Here is a 15,764-nt window from a genome sequence, read left to right as displayed (position 1 = left end):
TCTTAATGGTTCCCCAAGGAGCCACCATGCAGATTGACAATATTGTCCTCCATCATATCAGCGTCAACAAACATGACACGGAAACTGAGATCATGTAAGCATTTAGAGGTCACATCCTCACCATTGATGACACCATTTAATAGCAGCTTCTGGCTGAAGGGATGAAGTTCAGTCTCAAACCGACTGGCATAACCACTATATTTCCTAGTCACATAAGCAGATCGTCATCTTACCAAGAACACCCTATCAGTCTGGTCAGCCTCGGGCTCCTCCTTAGTGGTTGGATCATCACGGTAATTATTGCACACGCCATGTACAGGTACATTCCAAACCTACAGGCCAGACCGGACTCCCTTCTTCTTGTACAGCCGTGTTTTACACACCCGTCTGAACCCATCCCACTGGTTAACCACAATCATTTCCAAGGATAAGCCTTTTAACCTCTATTTAACCTGATTTTCTTTTTGACATATTAGGACTTAGTAAACTACATCTGTTGCCTCAGAGAGATGGAGATGTTGTTGAGAAGATTAAGAGATGGTCCGATCTCTAGTGGCAGGAGAGAAGAGGAGGTGGAGGAGATGGCATGCACTAACTTCATTACCCGCCAAATTATCTTAAGGGACCGGCGAGTCCATGGTGGATTTCATGGAGATGCCCGCCTTCGTTGAAGCTGACTGCCAGGAGGTGGCCGAGTCTGCTACTGACTGCCAGGAGGCGGCCAAGTTTGCTGCTGTCAGGAAGCAGCTGAGCCTGCTGCTGACCACCATTATTTACTCCACCCTCAAGAGGAGCAGGAGGAAAAGTTGGTTCCCAGTGGCTTCTCAGCCTGACCTTGCCCATCGACCATCCTGTCTGACCCCTGCCCATTGGCTGCAGAGTCTGACCATGTCCTTTCCCCAGCAGCTTCCCCTTGACCTCTGCCCTGTGGCATCCACTCCATCTCTCCAGTGGCCATAACCATCCATGTCCTCATCCCTGTCCTAGAGTTTCCTGACCTCATCCCCACTCCTAGGCTTCCTGACCTCATCCTATCTCCAGACCCCACCTCCTTCCTGGAGCTGCTCCTCTGGCCACCAGACACTGTCTCCTTCCTGGAGCCTCCTGACCAGACATGGACCCCACCCCATTCCTGGACCCTCTTCCCTGGCTGCCAGAACTTATTCACATTTTGGAGTTTTATTTTTCCATAATAAGGGATTTTTGGTATTACTGGCTCTGTGCATTTGGGTTCTTTCTACAGAACAAGACAGAAACAGCTGAGCAATGCTATACTGTTTGCGAACATTCAGAAACCAGCCATGCCACTGGGGAAGGCGTCTAAAGGAACATTTAAAGATGAGACGAAAATGACTACATGTATAATCTTAACTAATGTGACATCAGAATGTGTTATCAATTACTTCATGCCTCATTTTATGAATAGGATGTAATTATATGCATTTTATTGTTCTGTTCAGATTGTCCATCTGCAATCTCACTGGTCAGTGCTGTAAAGGTTTGGTTTCAGCTCTACAATCATCAAAGTCCCTCCTGAGAGAGCTAGACCTGAGTAACAATGACCTGCAGGATTCAGGAGTGAAGCTGCTCTCTGATGCAATGAAGAATACAAAATGCAAACTAGAGATACTGAGGTATTTAAAGGTGCTTAAGTGTGTGTGTTTGTGTGTGCGTGGGTGGGTGGGGGGACTTTTTATGTTACAAACTGGTAATTACAAGGGTATACTGCTATAAATGTGGTTTGAGGAAATTTCTAGCATTCCCATCATTCAAATATCTTAAACATACAAAACAATGTTTTTTTGAAAATGTAAAAATGCAGAAAGTTTTTGTGAGGGTTAGGTTTAGGGGTAGGGTTAGGGAATAGAATCTATAGTTCATACAGTATAAAAATAATTATGTCTATGGAGAGTCCTCATAATGCTATCTGCACCAACATGTGTGTGTGTGTGTGTGTGTGTGTGTGTGTGTGTGTGTGTTGAAAATAAATAGAGTGCAGGGCTATTACATTTCCAGCTGCAGCAAAAGAGAGCCTGTTATTCAAAATTACCTTCACAATCACTCTTTATCATGTGTAAATCTGAACTTGCTGTGTGTGTTTATAGATTATCTGGCTGTATGGTGACAGAGGTCGGCTGTTGTTATCTGGCTTCAGCTCTAAGTTCAAACCCCTCACACCTGATAGAGCTAGATCTGAGCTACAATCATCCAGAAGAATCAGGAGTCAAGATGCTCACTGAGAGATTCAATGATCCAAACTGCAAACTGGACAAACTCAAGTATATTGAGCAGAAATACTGTCATACTGTCTTTGTGTGTGTGTGTGTGTGTGTGTGTGTGTGAGAGAGAGAGAGAGTTTGCAGCTGTTTGCAGCCTTGTTTGTTTAAAAAAAGATATAAGCATTTATTTACATTTGATAATGTTAATTTGTATTTATTTTATAACAGGGCTGTCAATCAATTAACATTTTTAATTAATTACATGACATGCTGATTAATTAATTTAATTGTAATCGCACATATCAATATTTCATGAGAAAGGCCCTCATATAAAGTTAATTCAATATAAATAATACATAATTCATATACATTATATACAGTTCTTGAAAAATTAAGAGACCACACCAATTTTTTCTGAAATCATCATCTCTACATGTATGGCAGATATTCCATTCCAGTGTCTGTTGAATTGCAACACAAGCACACCTCATTCTACTTAATGAGGTACTGATTAGGTGATCACCTGAATCAAATCTTTTTTTTTCTTCCCTTTTCTCCCCAATTTGGAATGCCCAATTCCCAATGCACTCTAAATCCTTGTGGTGGCATAGTGACTCACCTCAATCCAGGTGGCAGAGGACGAATCTCTGTTGCCTCCGCATCTGAGACCATCAGTCCACGCATCTTATCATGTGGCTTGTGTGGAGGCCCGCGCTATTCTCTGCGGCATCCACGCACAACTCACCACGTGCCCCACCGAGAGTGAGAACCACACATTGTGGCGACCATGAGGAGGTTACCCCATGTGACCCTACCCTCCCTTGCAACCGGGCCAATTTGGTTGCTTAGGAGACCTGGCTGGAGTCACTCAGTAAGCTCTGGATTTGAACTCATGAATCCAAGGGTGGTAGTCAGCGTCAATACTCGCTGAGCTACCCAGGCACCCACCTGAACCAAATCTTATTTAACGAGGAAAAGTAAAAAAAAAACACTGCTGTGGTTATCACTATCCTCTTGCAATAGGACCAGCTGGATGTCAAAATCAGTGCTAGTAGTACCTCAAAATTAATTGGAATAAAAAAAGAACTATTGGCCATGTCAAAAGAGTTGAAAAGAAAAGTTTAGAGTGAGGAAAAGAAGGGTTCAATTCTGGCTTTACTAGCAGAGGGATACAGTGAGCATCAGGTTGCTTCCATCCTTAAAATTTAAAAGATGGTGGTTCATAAGAACAAGGTCAAGCAGCAGACATTGAGGACAACAATGGTACAGAATGGCAGAGTCTGAATGGCAAAAAAGAATGGCAAACGGCAGCTAAGGTGAAGTGCACGGCAGATTCGTCTTTGTGAAGGATGTATGATTCAAGCCACATACAAGGTAATCTTGAAAGAAAACTTGCTTCCTTCTGATCTGACAATGTTCCCCAACTCTGAGGACTGGTTTTTCCAGCAGGAAAATGATCCATGCCACACAGCCAGGTCTATCAAGGTGTGGATGGAGGACCACCGGATCAAGACCCTGTAATGGCCAGCCTAATCTCCAGACCTGAACCCCGTTGAAAACCTCTGGAATTTTATCAAGAGTAAGATGAATGGTCACAAGCCATCAAACAAAGCCAAGCTGCTTGAATTTTTGTTCCATGAGTGGCATAAATTCACCCAACATCAATGTGAAAGACTGGTAGACAGCATGCCAAGATGCACGAAAGCTGTAATTGAAAATCAAGGTTATTCCACCAAATATTGATTTCTGAACTTTTCCTAAGTTAAAATATTAGTATTGTGTTGTTTAAAAATGAATATGAACTTGTTTTCATTGCATTATTAAAGGTCTGCAAACACTGCATCTTTTTTTTTATTTTGACCAGTTGTCATTTTCTGCAAATAAATGCTGAAAATGACTATATTTTTATTTGGAATTTGGGAGAAATGTTGTCAGTACTTTGTGTAAAATATTCATTTTACTCAAACACAGTAAATCCAGAGAAACTGATAATTTTGCAGTGGTCTCTTAATTTTTTTAGAGCTATATATACTGTACATTTGCATTTACATTTATTTATTTACTTACTACAGTTACAAGTGTTTACTGTTTTACTTACAAAAGAGGAATAATACATCTTAAGGCGACAGTGGTACGAAAAGTGCTGCATTACAAAGTTTTACTAGCATCAGAATAGCAGTATTCAAGACAGATTAAAGTGCAACAAGAATATATATACTTTTTATGAGTGAATGGCTCATGGAAAAGATGTGTTTTTAGCCATTTTTTGAAGACAGAGAGAGAGTCTGCTTCACAGATGGAGTTGGGAAGGTCATTCCACCAACGTGGTACAGTGAAACCGAAAGTCCGGGAAATTGTTTTGGTTCCTCTTTGTGTTGGTACTAGGGATGAAATGGTTTCAAGGTTTTACAATATACCTCGGTTTTAAAACGGACGGTTATCATACCATTGAAATCTTCTCACTGACGGTATTGCATGAACATAAAGACAGATTTTTTCAGAACATTTTTTAAATCCAAATCATTTTAAGACAGAATCTGCGACATTTACACAGCATCATATAAACTTGGCAAGATAAAATTAATCTTTAAATTGCGCCTTCATGTTGCATTTGAGCGCAGCGCATCACGAGTACATCAGAAGTCCAGCATGAGTGGGGCGCAGCACGAGCGCATCATACAGACATGTCCGAGCCTGAACCTTTATTTCTGCCTCCACAGAGGTTGAAGTCCGCTGTCTGGGATTACTTGGCTATGTAAAAGACCCACGAGGCACCATCACTGATGATGGTTACCCAGTCTGTAAAGTTTGTCGCAAAAAAATATCGGCTCATGCGGGAAACACTTCAAACTTTAAGCACCATCTCCATGAGCACCAACCCAGGGAATTTGCGGAAATGAATGTCAGTGGAAATGCAGTATACAGGATAATAAATTATAGCTTCTGTTTCATAAAAACACCAGGTTCAATGTAGTTTTAGGTGATTTGTAATGACTAGGTAGGCAAAAGTTATGTTTATGCTTTCTGTCACATTCATAAATGCAGTAAACGGATGTAAGACCTTGTTCAACATTACAATGTTCCAACTGTTTGTTAATTTGCCTAAGTGCAGCACAACAGTAGGCCAATGTGTTTGATACTACTAATAATGTTTTATTTGTAAAAGGGTTTACAAAATGCATGGGTTTTGGTGTTCAGGAAATTGAGATGCATGCAAGAAATTGACAGTGAAACTGTGGCAGAAAGATGCTAATAAATAAACTGTACATGAATAATATATTTTCAGTAAATATTGTAGAATTAAACTAAATCACAAATGCAACAAATTACTAAATGCATGCAAATGCATATTTGAAGTGTTAACCTGGGCAATAATTATTACAAATTATTATTCAATTTCATAAATAATAAAATAACAATAACAAAATATGTTTAGTTATAATCATCTGACTACTGTACATATTGCATTTTTTTTTCTTGTTGGATTAAGAGAGTGTCCTGATGTTCAAGATCAAAAGTTAAAGGATTAAAGTTGAAAAAATCCAAAATAAAGTTCAAGAATTGGTTATAACTGAAATATTTATCTGTGTTTATCAGAAATAGCCTATTTCATAACCAAATATTGAACTGCTTTTGATATTATCAATGCACCTCAATACCATGATACTGTAATACCGTGGTAATTTCTGTGACAGTTATCATACCATGAAAATGTCATACCGTTACACCCTTAGTTGGTACAACAAGGCACCACTCATTAGCCGACCACAGGCTTCTGATGTTACGTACCTCTGCAGAAATCATTTTTGGTATGCTGGAGCAGACTCAGTGACTGTTCTGTATTCCAGCATCAGAGCCTTGAATTTTATACGTGCATCAACCGGCAGCCAGTGAAGAGAGACCAGGAGTGGTGTAACGCATGCTGTTTTTGGTTCATTAAAGACCAGACATGCCGCTGTATTCTGAATCATTTACAGGGGCCTAATTGTGCATGCAGGGAGGCCTGCAATGAGAGCATTACAGTAGTCCAGTATAGTTATGACAAGTGACCGAACAAGAAGATGTGTGCCATGTTCAGAGAGGAAGGGTCTTATTTTCCTGATATTATAGAGTGTAAATCTACATGATCTTGCCATCTTTGAGATGTGGTCTGTGAAACTGAGTTGGTTATCAATGGTTACCCCTAGATTTCTGACCATTTTGGCTGGCATTACTGTAGCTGGACCCAGCTGCATGGTGATGTTGTGTTCAACAGCAGGGTTTGCTGGAAAGAGGAGAAGCTCAGTCTTGGCTGGGTTAAGTTGCAGGTGGTGTTCTTTAATCCAGGCCGATAAGTCTGCCAAACAGGCCGAGATTCGCGCAGCCACCATGGTGTCATTGGGCTGGAAAGACAACTAGAGCTGTGTGTCATTGGCGTAGCAGTGGTAAGAGAAACCATGTGCCTGAATGATGGGTCCCAGTGATGTTTTGTATATAGAGAAGAGAAGTGGCCCAAGCACTGAACCCTGAGGTACCCCAGTAAGTAGCTGACGTGACTTGGACACCTCACCTCTCCAGGCTACCTTGAAGGACCTACCTGAGAGATAGGAATTAATGGAGCCCAGAGTAGAGAGGGTGGAGTGTAGGATCTGATGGTTGAGACAGCAGTGGAAAGGCATGTAGGTGAAAGAGAATGGAGGTTATGGTGAAAGGAAATCAAAGACGGAGTCTGTTTTAATATAGATGGGAGAGTCATGTTGAATTGAACAAAGTAGTGAACAGAGACATGTAAATGAGTAACAAGAATATTTGTGTTGATACAGTTAAGTGTAAAAATGAGGTCCAGCTGATTGCCTGATCTGTGAGTTGCTGTAGTGCTTAGTGTTTCCAAGACAAACGAGGCCAAAAGAGCATGAAATTTAGTGGCCTTGGGCTTGTCTTGGTGTATGTTGAAATCTCCAAGAACTACAAGTGGCCTACCATCTTCAGGGAAGGAGGAGAGCAGGATATCCAGCTCCTCAAGAAAGTTTGCCAGCTGACCTGGAGGGTGATAGATGACAACAACATGGATTTTTGTGGGTTACAGTGTGGTAATAGCATGGAATTCAAAAGAAGTATTGTTACATAGAGAGGAGTGTGGTGAAAATTTCCTGTTGTTTGGAATGAGCAAATCTGTTTCCCCACACCTACTGGTATGTCGAGGGGTGTGAGAGTAGGAGAAGTTGTTGGAGAGAGCAGAGGGTGTTGCTGTATCCTCTGGACTTATCCATGTTTCTGTCATTGCGAGTATGCTGAGGGTGGACTGTGTGACGAAGGCTGGAATGAAGTCAGCTTTGTTCACAGCTGACTGTCAGTTCCGGAGTTCCACTGAAAATGAGAGTAGAGCAGGCGCTGATGTGCAAAGTGGCCATAGGTTGTGTAGGTGGCATTGTGTCCTGTGTCTATATCGTGTAAACTGTCTGTAACAGATAACAGGGATGTGCTTGAGGGCACATGTTATGCATGGAGTAGACATATGGGAATGTAGAAGGAAAATATAAATAAATAAGTAAATACAATTAAAAAGATACTTAAGTGCTATGGTGAGTGGCGCCTTGTCGTGTCCTTGCTCGGTGGACTCGCACAGGCAGACTCGCTGGTGTTTACATAAGTAGGTCTTCACACGAGGTCTTCTTCCGCTGCCGCTTCCACATCAGCATTCACGTCAAATATATACACGCTGCTAATGGGTCGTTAAGTGAAATAAGCTGGACATGCCTTTATGCTGCTTAGCACAACAAAGCTAGTCACGTGGGTAACCGAAACTAAGGGTCACACGAGGTGACAAATGCAGGAATAAACACGACTTCAGTGCACCGCAAACAAACAATGCTAAACTTTAGCAATAAATAATACTCTAAAACAAGTGAAGCACTTTTTAAAGTCACTAAAAATAATGCTAGTTTTATACACAATAAACAAACAACTCTAAACCTAGCAGTGAATACCCTAGGACAAGTACAAAACAATGTAGCACACACACACACACGCTTAAGCAACGCAAGTTTAACATAGTACCTATAATACTACTATAAAACAAAGTGAAACAATTAAATAAACACACACTTACATGCAACTGCAGACTCCAATATATAGATCACTTCTCCTGAAATTACTATGGATCATGCAGTTTAATATATCTTACCTGGCACTGGACACGCATTAATGCTGCTTAACACAACAACGCTAGTCACGTGGGTAACCGAAATTAAGGGTATATATATATATATATATATATATATATATATATATATATATATATATATATATATAAAATATGTTTTATTGTTGTAGAAGAGTAAATCATTGATAAGACAATACAAAAAGTGGCTTTAGAAGTCAATATATTGTTTTATTCTGATATAATTGAACATAAGACTAAAGTCGACAGCAGTCCACTTTGCAATTGATTTCCTCTGACCTGCATTTACAAGTTCATCTGCTCTATTTTTAAATGTCAGTCTATGCATAAGATAGACAATTTTGGAGTTACACCCTGGTTTTCAGTCTTATAACAAATCTTCTGCGTGCTACTGGTGTGAGTACACTGTGTGCGTTTGGCTGCCGCTTCACTCCAGAGCTATTTTTGTTTTCTTTTGTTTTAGTCCATCTCATTGTTGTAGTTGCTTAAAGAAGTAGTTCACCCAGAAATGAAAATTCCCACCTTCATATAATCCCTGATGTATATGACTTTCTTTCTTCAGCAGAACACAAACAAAGATTTTTAGAAGATCTGAGATCTGTTTGTCCTTATAATGCAAGTAAACAGATTCCAAACTTTGATTGTCCAAAAGGCACATTTAGGCAGCATATAAGTAATCCACAAGACACCAGTTGATCAATTAATGTCTTCTGAAGTGAATCGATATGTTTATGTAAGAAACAAATCGATAATTAAAACTTTTTAAACATTAAATGTTTGCTTGCGGCCAGTGCCCTGAAGCTGGTTGAATTGGCCTAACTCTTGCATTATGTTTGTTCCACAAAGGCGTGCTTCCCACTTCTCATGTGAACTTGCCAATGTGCTTACATCACGCCACAGTCATGTGAAACACAGAGTGCTAGGTGGAGCAATTTTTTTTTTTTTTTTTTTTTTTTTATGTTTAAAAAGTTTGAATGATCTATTTGTTTCTTACAAAAACCTGTCGATTTGCTTCAAAAGATATTAACTGATCATGCGTGCAGGCTGCTCCGATCCACCGGCCTGCCCACCTGGCAGCATTTGCATGGTGCATCTTTGTTCTGTGGCAGAGGGATTTTGCGTCATTGTGCCTGTCGTTATTGTGTGTTCCCATTCGCCATTTGGTGTCCTGAAGTTTGTACTCGTCTTAGCTCTGTGGTGTGGGAGATGCGCATTGACGCGGGATGCTTGGTGCCCCCCACCCCATGAGTGACTACTCGTCATGTCAGTTCTCTCTTCTGCTCGTTTAGTTTGAACTGTTGGGTCGGACTTGTACACATCCACATCTTCACATTGTCACTATACATTTGACTCCTACGTTGTTGTGTTTGTGTAGACTGAATTGTTTTAGTGTTTTGTTTTGATGTTATTATTGCATTTGTTGCATTTAAAGCGTTTGAGCTAGGGAAAAATGCTATATAAATTAAACATTATTATCATTATTATTATTATTATTGTTATTATTATAAACTGCATGTTTTTAGGATTCTGTGTCAAGTTAAAAGTAGTTAAAACTTTGAAAACGGCATCTGGAGATCCCAGCATTCTATTGTGCTTCATCCAGCTGTCAAGAATTATGTCGCTGCGCTGCTTATAAGGTTTCACTGACTGCCCTCTGCTGATGTGCCTCATAAAAACACATTTACAAGGAAGCTAAAATTGAGGTGATAGGAAGATAAATACTTTTATTTCAGAAATTACACATGCGCTAGGTGACGTTATTAATTGTGTACATTTTTTTAATGCATTAATCAACAGCCCTATTTTTTAACTTGGATAATGTTTGAACACCAATCAGTGTCCAATCAGATTTGAGGATCAGCAATAACTGTTATATAATTGTGTATATAAGCAGAATGCAACATAATATTTATATTTGTATGTGTGTTTATAGTGTGGAACATGGGGGAGAGTCCATGATTACTACAGGGCTAAACAAATGTAGGGCTACACACACACACACACACACACACACACACACACACACACACAAACATACATACAGCTTTAGTCTTTGTTGTTTTGTTGTTTATAAAGGTTCTCTGTTTTTGTGTTCAGATTTCTGTGATCTCACATTGGATCCAAACACAGCAAATACCCTACTCATTCTGTCTGAAGGGAATAGAAAGGTCACACGAGTGGCCGAGAAGCAGTCGTATCCTGACCATCCAGAGAGATTTGAGAAGTGTCCTCAGGTTCTGTGTAGAGAGAGTCTGACTGGACGCTGTTACTGGGAGGCTGAATGGAGGGGACTGAGGATAGCTGACATATCAGTGGCATATAAAGGAATCAGCAGAATAGGAGAGAGTGGTGCCTGTGTGTTTGGACGCAATGAAAATTCCTGGAATCTGGCCTGCTCTAATAAGAGTTTTGGTGTATGGCACAGTAAAACAGGCACCTTTGTACGCGCCCCTTCACCCCCCTCTAATAGAATAGGAGTGTATCTGGACTGGCCAGCTGGCTTTTTGTCCTTTTACAACATCTCTGACTCATACACATTCACACATATATACACATTCAACACCACATTCACTGAACCCCTCTATGCTGGATTTGGGGTTCATTATTTAAACTCCTCAGCAGGCCTGGTCACACAGGGGGCATCGCCACCTTGCCCACCCAATAAAGGAATTGGCGAACCCTTGGCACCACCCGCACCAACTGTCTTTGGGATCGGGGACTAAACATTTTTTTTGCAGAACGTAACCAAAAATGGGAATGAAGGTCCCTTTTAATTGTCCCGGTGTGTAAATGTTATTTTAAAATGCTTTTAACTGGTTAATAACTGGTTAATTTCAATACATTTGTCAAGAATCCAAAGAGTTTATCACAGTACATTTTCAGAATTATACCACTTCCTGTTGCTTAAAACAATGAGGCTTCTCTCTTTTTGTAGAACATGAGTATATGTGCTTTGATTTTGGAGCACACTGTAAAAATAAGGTTTTAAAATAAAAAAGGTGATGTTTATTTGTAAATAAATATGAAATACTAAATGAGGAAAGTTATTCCCCCCAAATGAATCCATCAATTCATTGTTATTATAAAACCATTTTATCAAGAGGAGAGGAGACACTTTTGTTTGTATAAATTGCCCTTATTGTTCTGTATGTCCCTATGTACATTTACAGCACCCAGATTTGATCAAATATAGAGGGGGGTTTATTTCAGATGGATGTAGGGTTCTTAACAGTTTGTCAAACCCAGTTAACCTTAAATGTATTATTTATGATAAATTTAAACTATTTTTTTTTTTTTGTTGTTGTTTTTGTCTGCTTTTGTGATAAGAAAAATCTTGGTTCAACTTGGTTATGGTGCTTTATTTTAAAATCTGTTTAATGCTTGATTTTGAAGGGTGTTATTACATATTTACGCCAGTGGTGACAAATTATTAAAGGTAATATGTGAGTTGACGTTGACTCTGTGTTGACAGTCAGTGGTGAGCAGGTTTTATTTTGACTGTAATTTTTAATTATGCTTTGGTGCTTCTGTTTAATGACTGATTTAAAAGGAGTACATTCGCATGTGCTGTTAGAGCAATAATATATAAACCAGTAAACAGAATGTGAGCAATGAAAATATGGTGGCATGTGTGCATTTGTCAGGAGATCGAAACTGCAATAAAGTGGCAGTGTGCTAACAAGAGAGAAATAATACTGACTGTTCAGTGGGATCACTGATCAACTTCCAGTTGGTCCAGTTTGGTCTAATCAAAAACATAATTACCCAGTCATACCTCAAATGTGAAATTTCAAGGCACTGTGTTTTTGTAAATGTAAGTTGCTTGCTAGCAGAAGACAATGACTGTTGATTGATTTGTCAAGCGCATAAACTCACAGCTTTGTGGTAGTTGTAGTACTCATTTTGCAAAGTGTTTTACTTACAACTTGCCCTTTAAAACCAACAACAAACTCAACTCAAACTTGCCAAGGAAGCCAAACACGCTTTAAGCCATGTTTGAGTGTGTGTGTTTGGATGTTGTGGCAGCGGGGGCGTGGTCTAGCGTCCGCCCGGAGAGAAAGCAGTAAGGGCGCATACACCTGAGCCAGATTATGATTAACACCTGTTTCCAATTGCACCCATTCGGACATTCCTCAAGTAATGTTTTATCAAATCAAAAATTTATTTTAAAATTATGCTCCTACAGCTGAACTCATAAACGTGGTGTTGATGTAAATATACACTTGAATATATATTTATAATTTTCCTTCATTAATAGGTAATTATTCAGAAATTAATACAGGACAAATGAGTAGTTCTACATTAAGTACGAAGATACAATTAATTAATCAGTTAGTAATATCGAACTGATGACTGTAGTATTTCCCTGTTAGACAATCAATAATTATTGAATTTTCTAGAATGTGTTCAGTGTGCTGTGTTTGAATCCAGTTTGAGATCACAGACATCTGAACACAAGAAGAGAAAAAACACACATAACACAACAATCACTAAACCAGTGTGTGCGTGTGTGTGTGTGTGTGTGTGTGTGTGTGTGTGTGAGTGCTGTGTTTGAATCCAGTGTGAGATAACAGTCATCTGAACACAAGAAGAGAAAAAACACTTACAGTCATGGGAAAAAGTAAGTACACCCTCCTTGAATTCTATGGTTTTACGTATCAAAACATAATAAAAATCATCTGGTCCTTAGCAGGTCTTAAAATTAGGTAAATGCAACCTCGGATGAACAACAACACATGACATACTATACCGTGTCATGATTTATTCACAAAAAATAAACCCAAAATGGAGAAGCCATGTGTGAAAAATGAAGTACACCTTCTGATTCAATAGCTTGTAGAACGACCTTAAGCAGCAATAACTTAAAGTAATCGTTTTCTGTATGACTTTATCAGTCTCTCACATTGTTGTGGAGTAATTTTGGCCCACTCTTCTTTACAACGTTGCTTCAGTTCATTGAGGTTTGCGGGCATTTATTTACGCACAGCTCTCTTAAGGTCCCGCCACAACGTTTCAATCGGGTTGAGGTCTGGACTTTGACTGGGCCATTGCAACACCTTGATTCTTTTCATTTTCAGCCATTCTGTTGTAGATTTGCTGGTGTGCTTGGGATCATTGTCCTGTTGCACGACCCAATTTTGGCCAAGCTTTAGCTGTCAGACAGATGGCCTCACATTTGACTCTAGAATACTTTGGTATACAGAGGATTTCATGGTCAACTCAATGACTGCAAGGTGCCCAGGTCCTGTGGCTGCAAAACAAGCCCAAATCATCACCCCTCCACCACCGTGCTTGACAGTTGGTATGAGGTGTTTGTGCTGATATGTTGTGTTTGGTTTTCGCCAAACGTGGCACTGTGCATTATGGCCAAACATCTCCACTTTTGTCTTGTCTGTCCAAAAGACATTGTTCCAGAAGCCTTGTGGTTTGTTCAGATGCAATTTTGCAAACCTAAGCCATGCTGCCATGTTATTTTTAGAGAAAAGAGTCTTTCCCCTGTCAACCCTTCCAAACAAACCATACTTGTTCAGTCTTCTTCTAATTGTACTGTCATGAACTTTAACATTTAACATGTTAACTGAGGCCTTTAGGGTCGGAGATGTAACCCTTGTTTTTTTTTTGTTGCAATTTCTCTGAGCATTGCACGGTCTGACCTTGGGGTGAATTTGCTGGGACGTCCACTCCTGGGAAGACTGGCATCTGTCTTGAATGTTTTAATCTTTCTCACTGTAGAATGATGGACTTTAAATTGTTTGTAAATGGCCTTATAACCCTTCCCAGATTGATGGGCAGCAACAATTGCTTCTTTAAGATACTTGCTGATGTCTTTCCTCCTTGGCATTGTGTTAATACACACCTAAATGCTCCAGACCAGCAAACTGCTAAAACTTCAGCTTTTATAGAGGTGGTCACACTTGATGATGATCAATTAATCAAGGGCATTTGATTAGCAGCACCTGGCTACTACTTAGCCTCTTAGTTCTTATGGAAGCAGTAAGGGTGTACTTAGTTTATCACACATTGATTCTCCACTTTGGCTTTATTTTTGTTAAATAAATCATGACACAGTGTAATATGTCATGTGTTGTTGTTCATCTGAGGTTGTATTTACCTAATTTTAAGACCTGCTGAAGACTGTATAACACAATAATCACTAAACCAGTGTGTGAGTGTGTGTGTTGTGTTTGAATCCAGTGTGAGATCACAGACATCTGAACACAAGAAGAGAAAAAACACTTATAACACAACAATCACTAAACCAGTGTGTGTGTGTGTGTGTGTGTGTGTGTGTGTGTGTGTGTGCTGTGTTTGAATCCAGAGGGGGATCACAGAAATCGGAACACAAGAAGATAAAAAAAGGTCTCGGTTACTGATGTAACCTCCTGATGGAGGGAACGAGATGTGTCGATGTAGTGACAATAAGGGGTTCGCTCTTGAGAGCCCAAATCACCTCTGATTTATTCAGAAAAGGCCAATGAGAATTGGCGAGTGGAATTTGCATGCCACTCTCCGCCCCAGACATACGGGTATAAAAGGAGATGGTGTGCACCACTCATTCAGATTTGTGCTGAGGAGCCGAGAGAGAGTCCCGGCCATGTCAGCAGTCGGTTCAGCGCTGTGGTAGGAGGGACACAACGTCTCGTTCCCTCCATCAGGGAACAGTGGTTCCATCAGTAACAGAGATGTTCCCTATCTGTCACTCACTTGATGTTGTGTCGATGTAGTGACACTAGGGGTCCCTTTACTAAACGCCACAGGCGCTGAACCGTGTCACGAGGTACGGCGGAGCAGACACAGGAAAGCTGCTGCGTGCCCCGCTGTGAGCGCTCGACCACGTCGAGACCTTCCAGCGTGTCAGGTAAGGTGCCGCCCTGGTCCCGTTAAGGGTGGGAGGAGAGCACTTACCAGAGGAGGCAACTTTCCTGATTTCTGTATTAAGCAATTTCCCGCTGTGCACCTGATAGTATAGCGCTGGGGAAGTGCTCTTCCCTCTCCTGGAGGGAGAGCACTACAGAGACCGCATCCTACCAGAGAGAGGTTAACATGTGGAGAATACCTTACCGACCGGGAAGTTCACATATGGAATGAAACCCCTGGGGAAGACCCTATCTATGGAGAGGGTACACAGAGGGGAAGACACAGTGTTCACCGACAGGGAAACCGAACAGTGGAAATACATTATACGGGATTACCGAGGGGGGAATCATGGCTGCCCAACATTTACCTGTTGGTACCCAGTAACACTCGGGCCAAAACCGGTTCTATACAAAGATTGTAGAACCTTGCAAAGGTATTGGGTGTTGCCCAACCTGCTGCTCTGCATATGTCTGTTAGAGAGGCGCCATACGCCAGTGCCCAAGAGGACACAACACTTCTGGTGGAGT

The 15,764-nt window shown here is 40.5% G+C and overlaps 1 protein-coding gene across 3 annotated transcripts in view; it reads left to right on the top strand.

Moving 5' to 3' along the window:
* The window catches only part of LOC127432441 (NACHT, LRR and PYD domains-containing protein 12-like), a 29,061-nt gene extending 17,003 nt beyond the window's left edge, over nt 1–12,058 (top strand). For 2 of the 3 annotated variants that reach the window (XM_051683521.1, XM_051683520.1), the window contains exons 8-11: nt 1,461–1,634; nt 2,106–2,279; nt 10,313–10,359; nt 10,477–12,058. In XM_051683521.1, the coding sequence (XP_051539481.1) occupies nt 1,461–1,634; nt 2,106–2,279; nt 10,313–10,359; nt 10,477–11,102 (1,021 nt within the window). In that variant the 3' untranslated portion in view covers nt 11,103–12,058. Of the gene's footprint in view, nt 1–1,460; nt 1,635–2,105; nt 2,280–2,830; nt 4,196–10,312; nt 10,360–10,476 lie in introns of those variants that run through there. The other variant, XM_051683522.1, reaches the window with a different exon arrangement.
* Nucleotides 12,059–15,764: the final 3,706 nt, after the last annotated feature.

Source organism: Myxocyprinus asiaticus, chromosome 42 (genome assembly GCF_019703515.2).
Source record: "Myxocyprinus asiaticus isolate MX2 ecotype Aquarium Trade chromosome 42, UBuf_Myxa_2, whole genome shotgun sequence".
In the NCBI taxonomy this organism is placed as follows: Eukaryota; Metazoa; Chordata; class Actinopteri; order Cypriniformes; family Catostomidae; genus Myxocyprinus; species Myxocyprinus asiaticus.
Note: the sequence above shows the minus strand (reverse complement) of the source record. Positions and strands in the feature narration are given on the sequence as shown.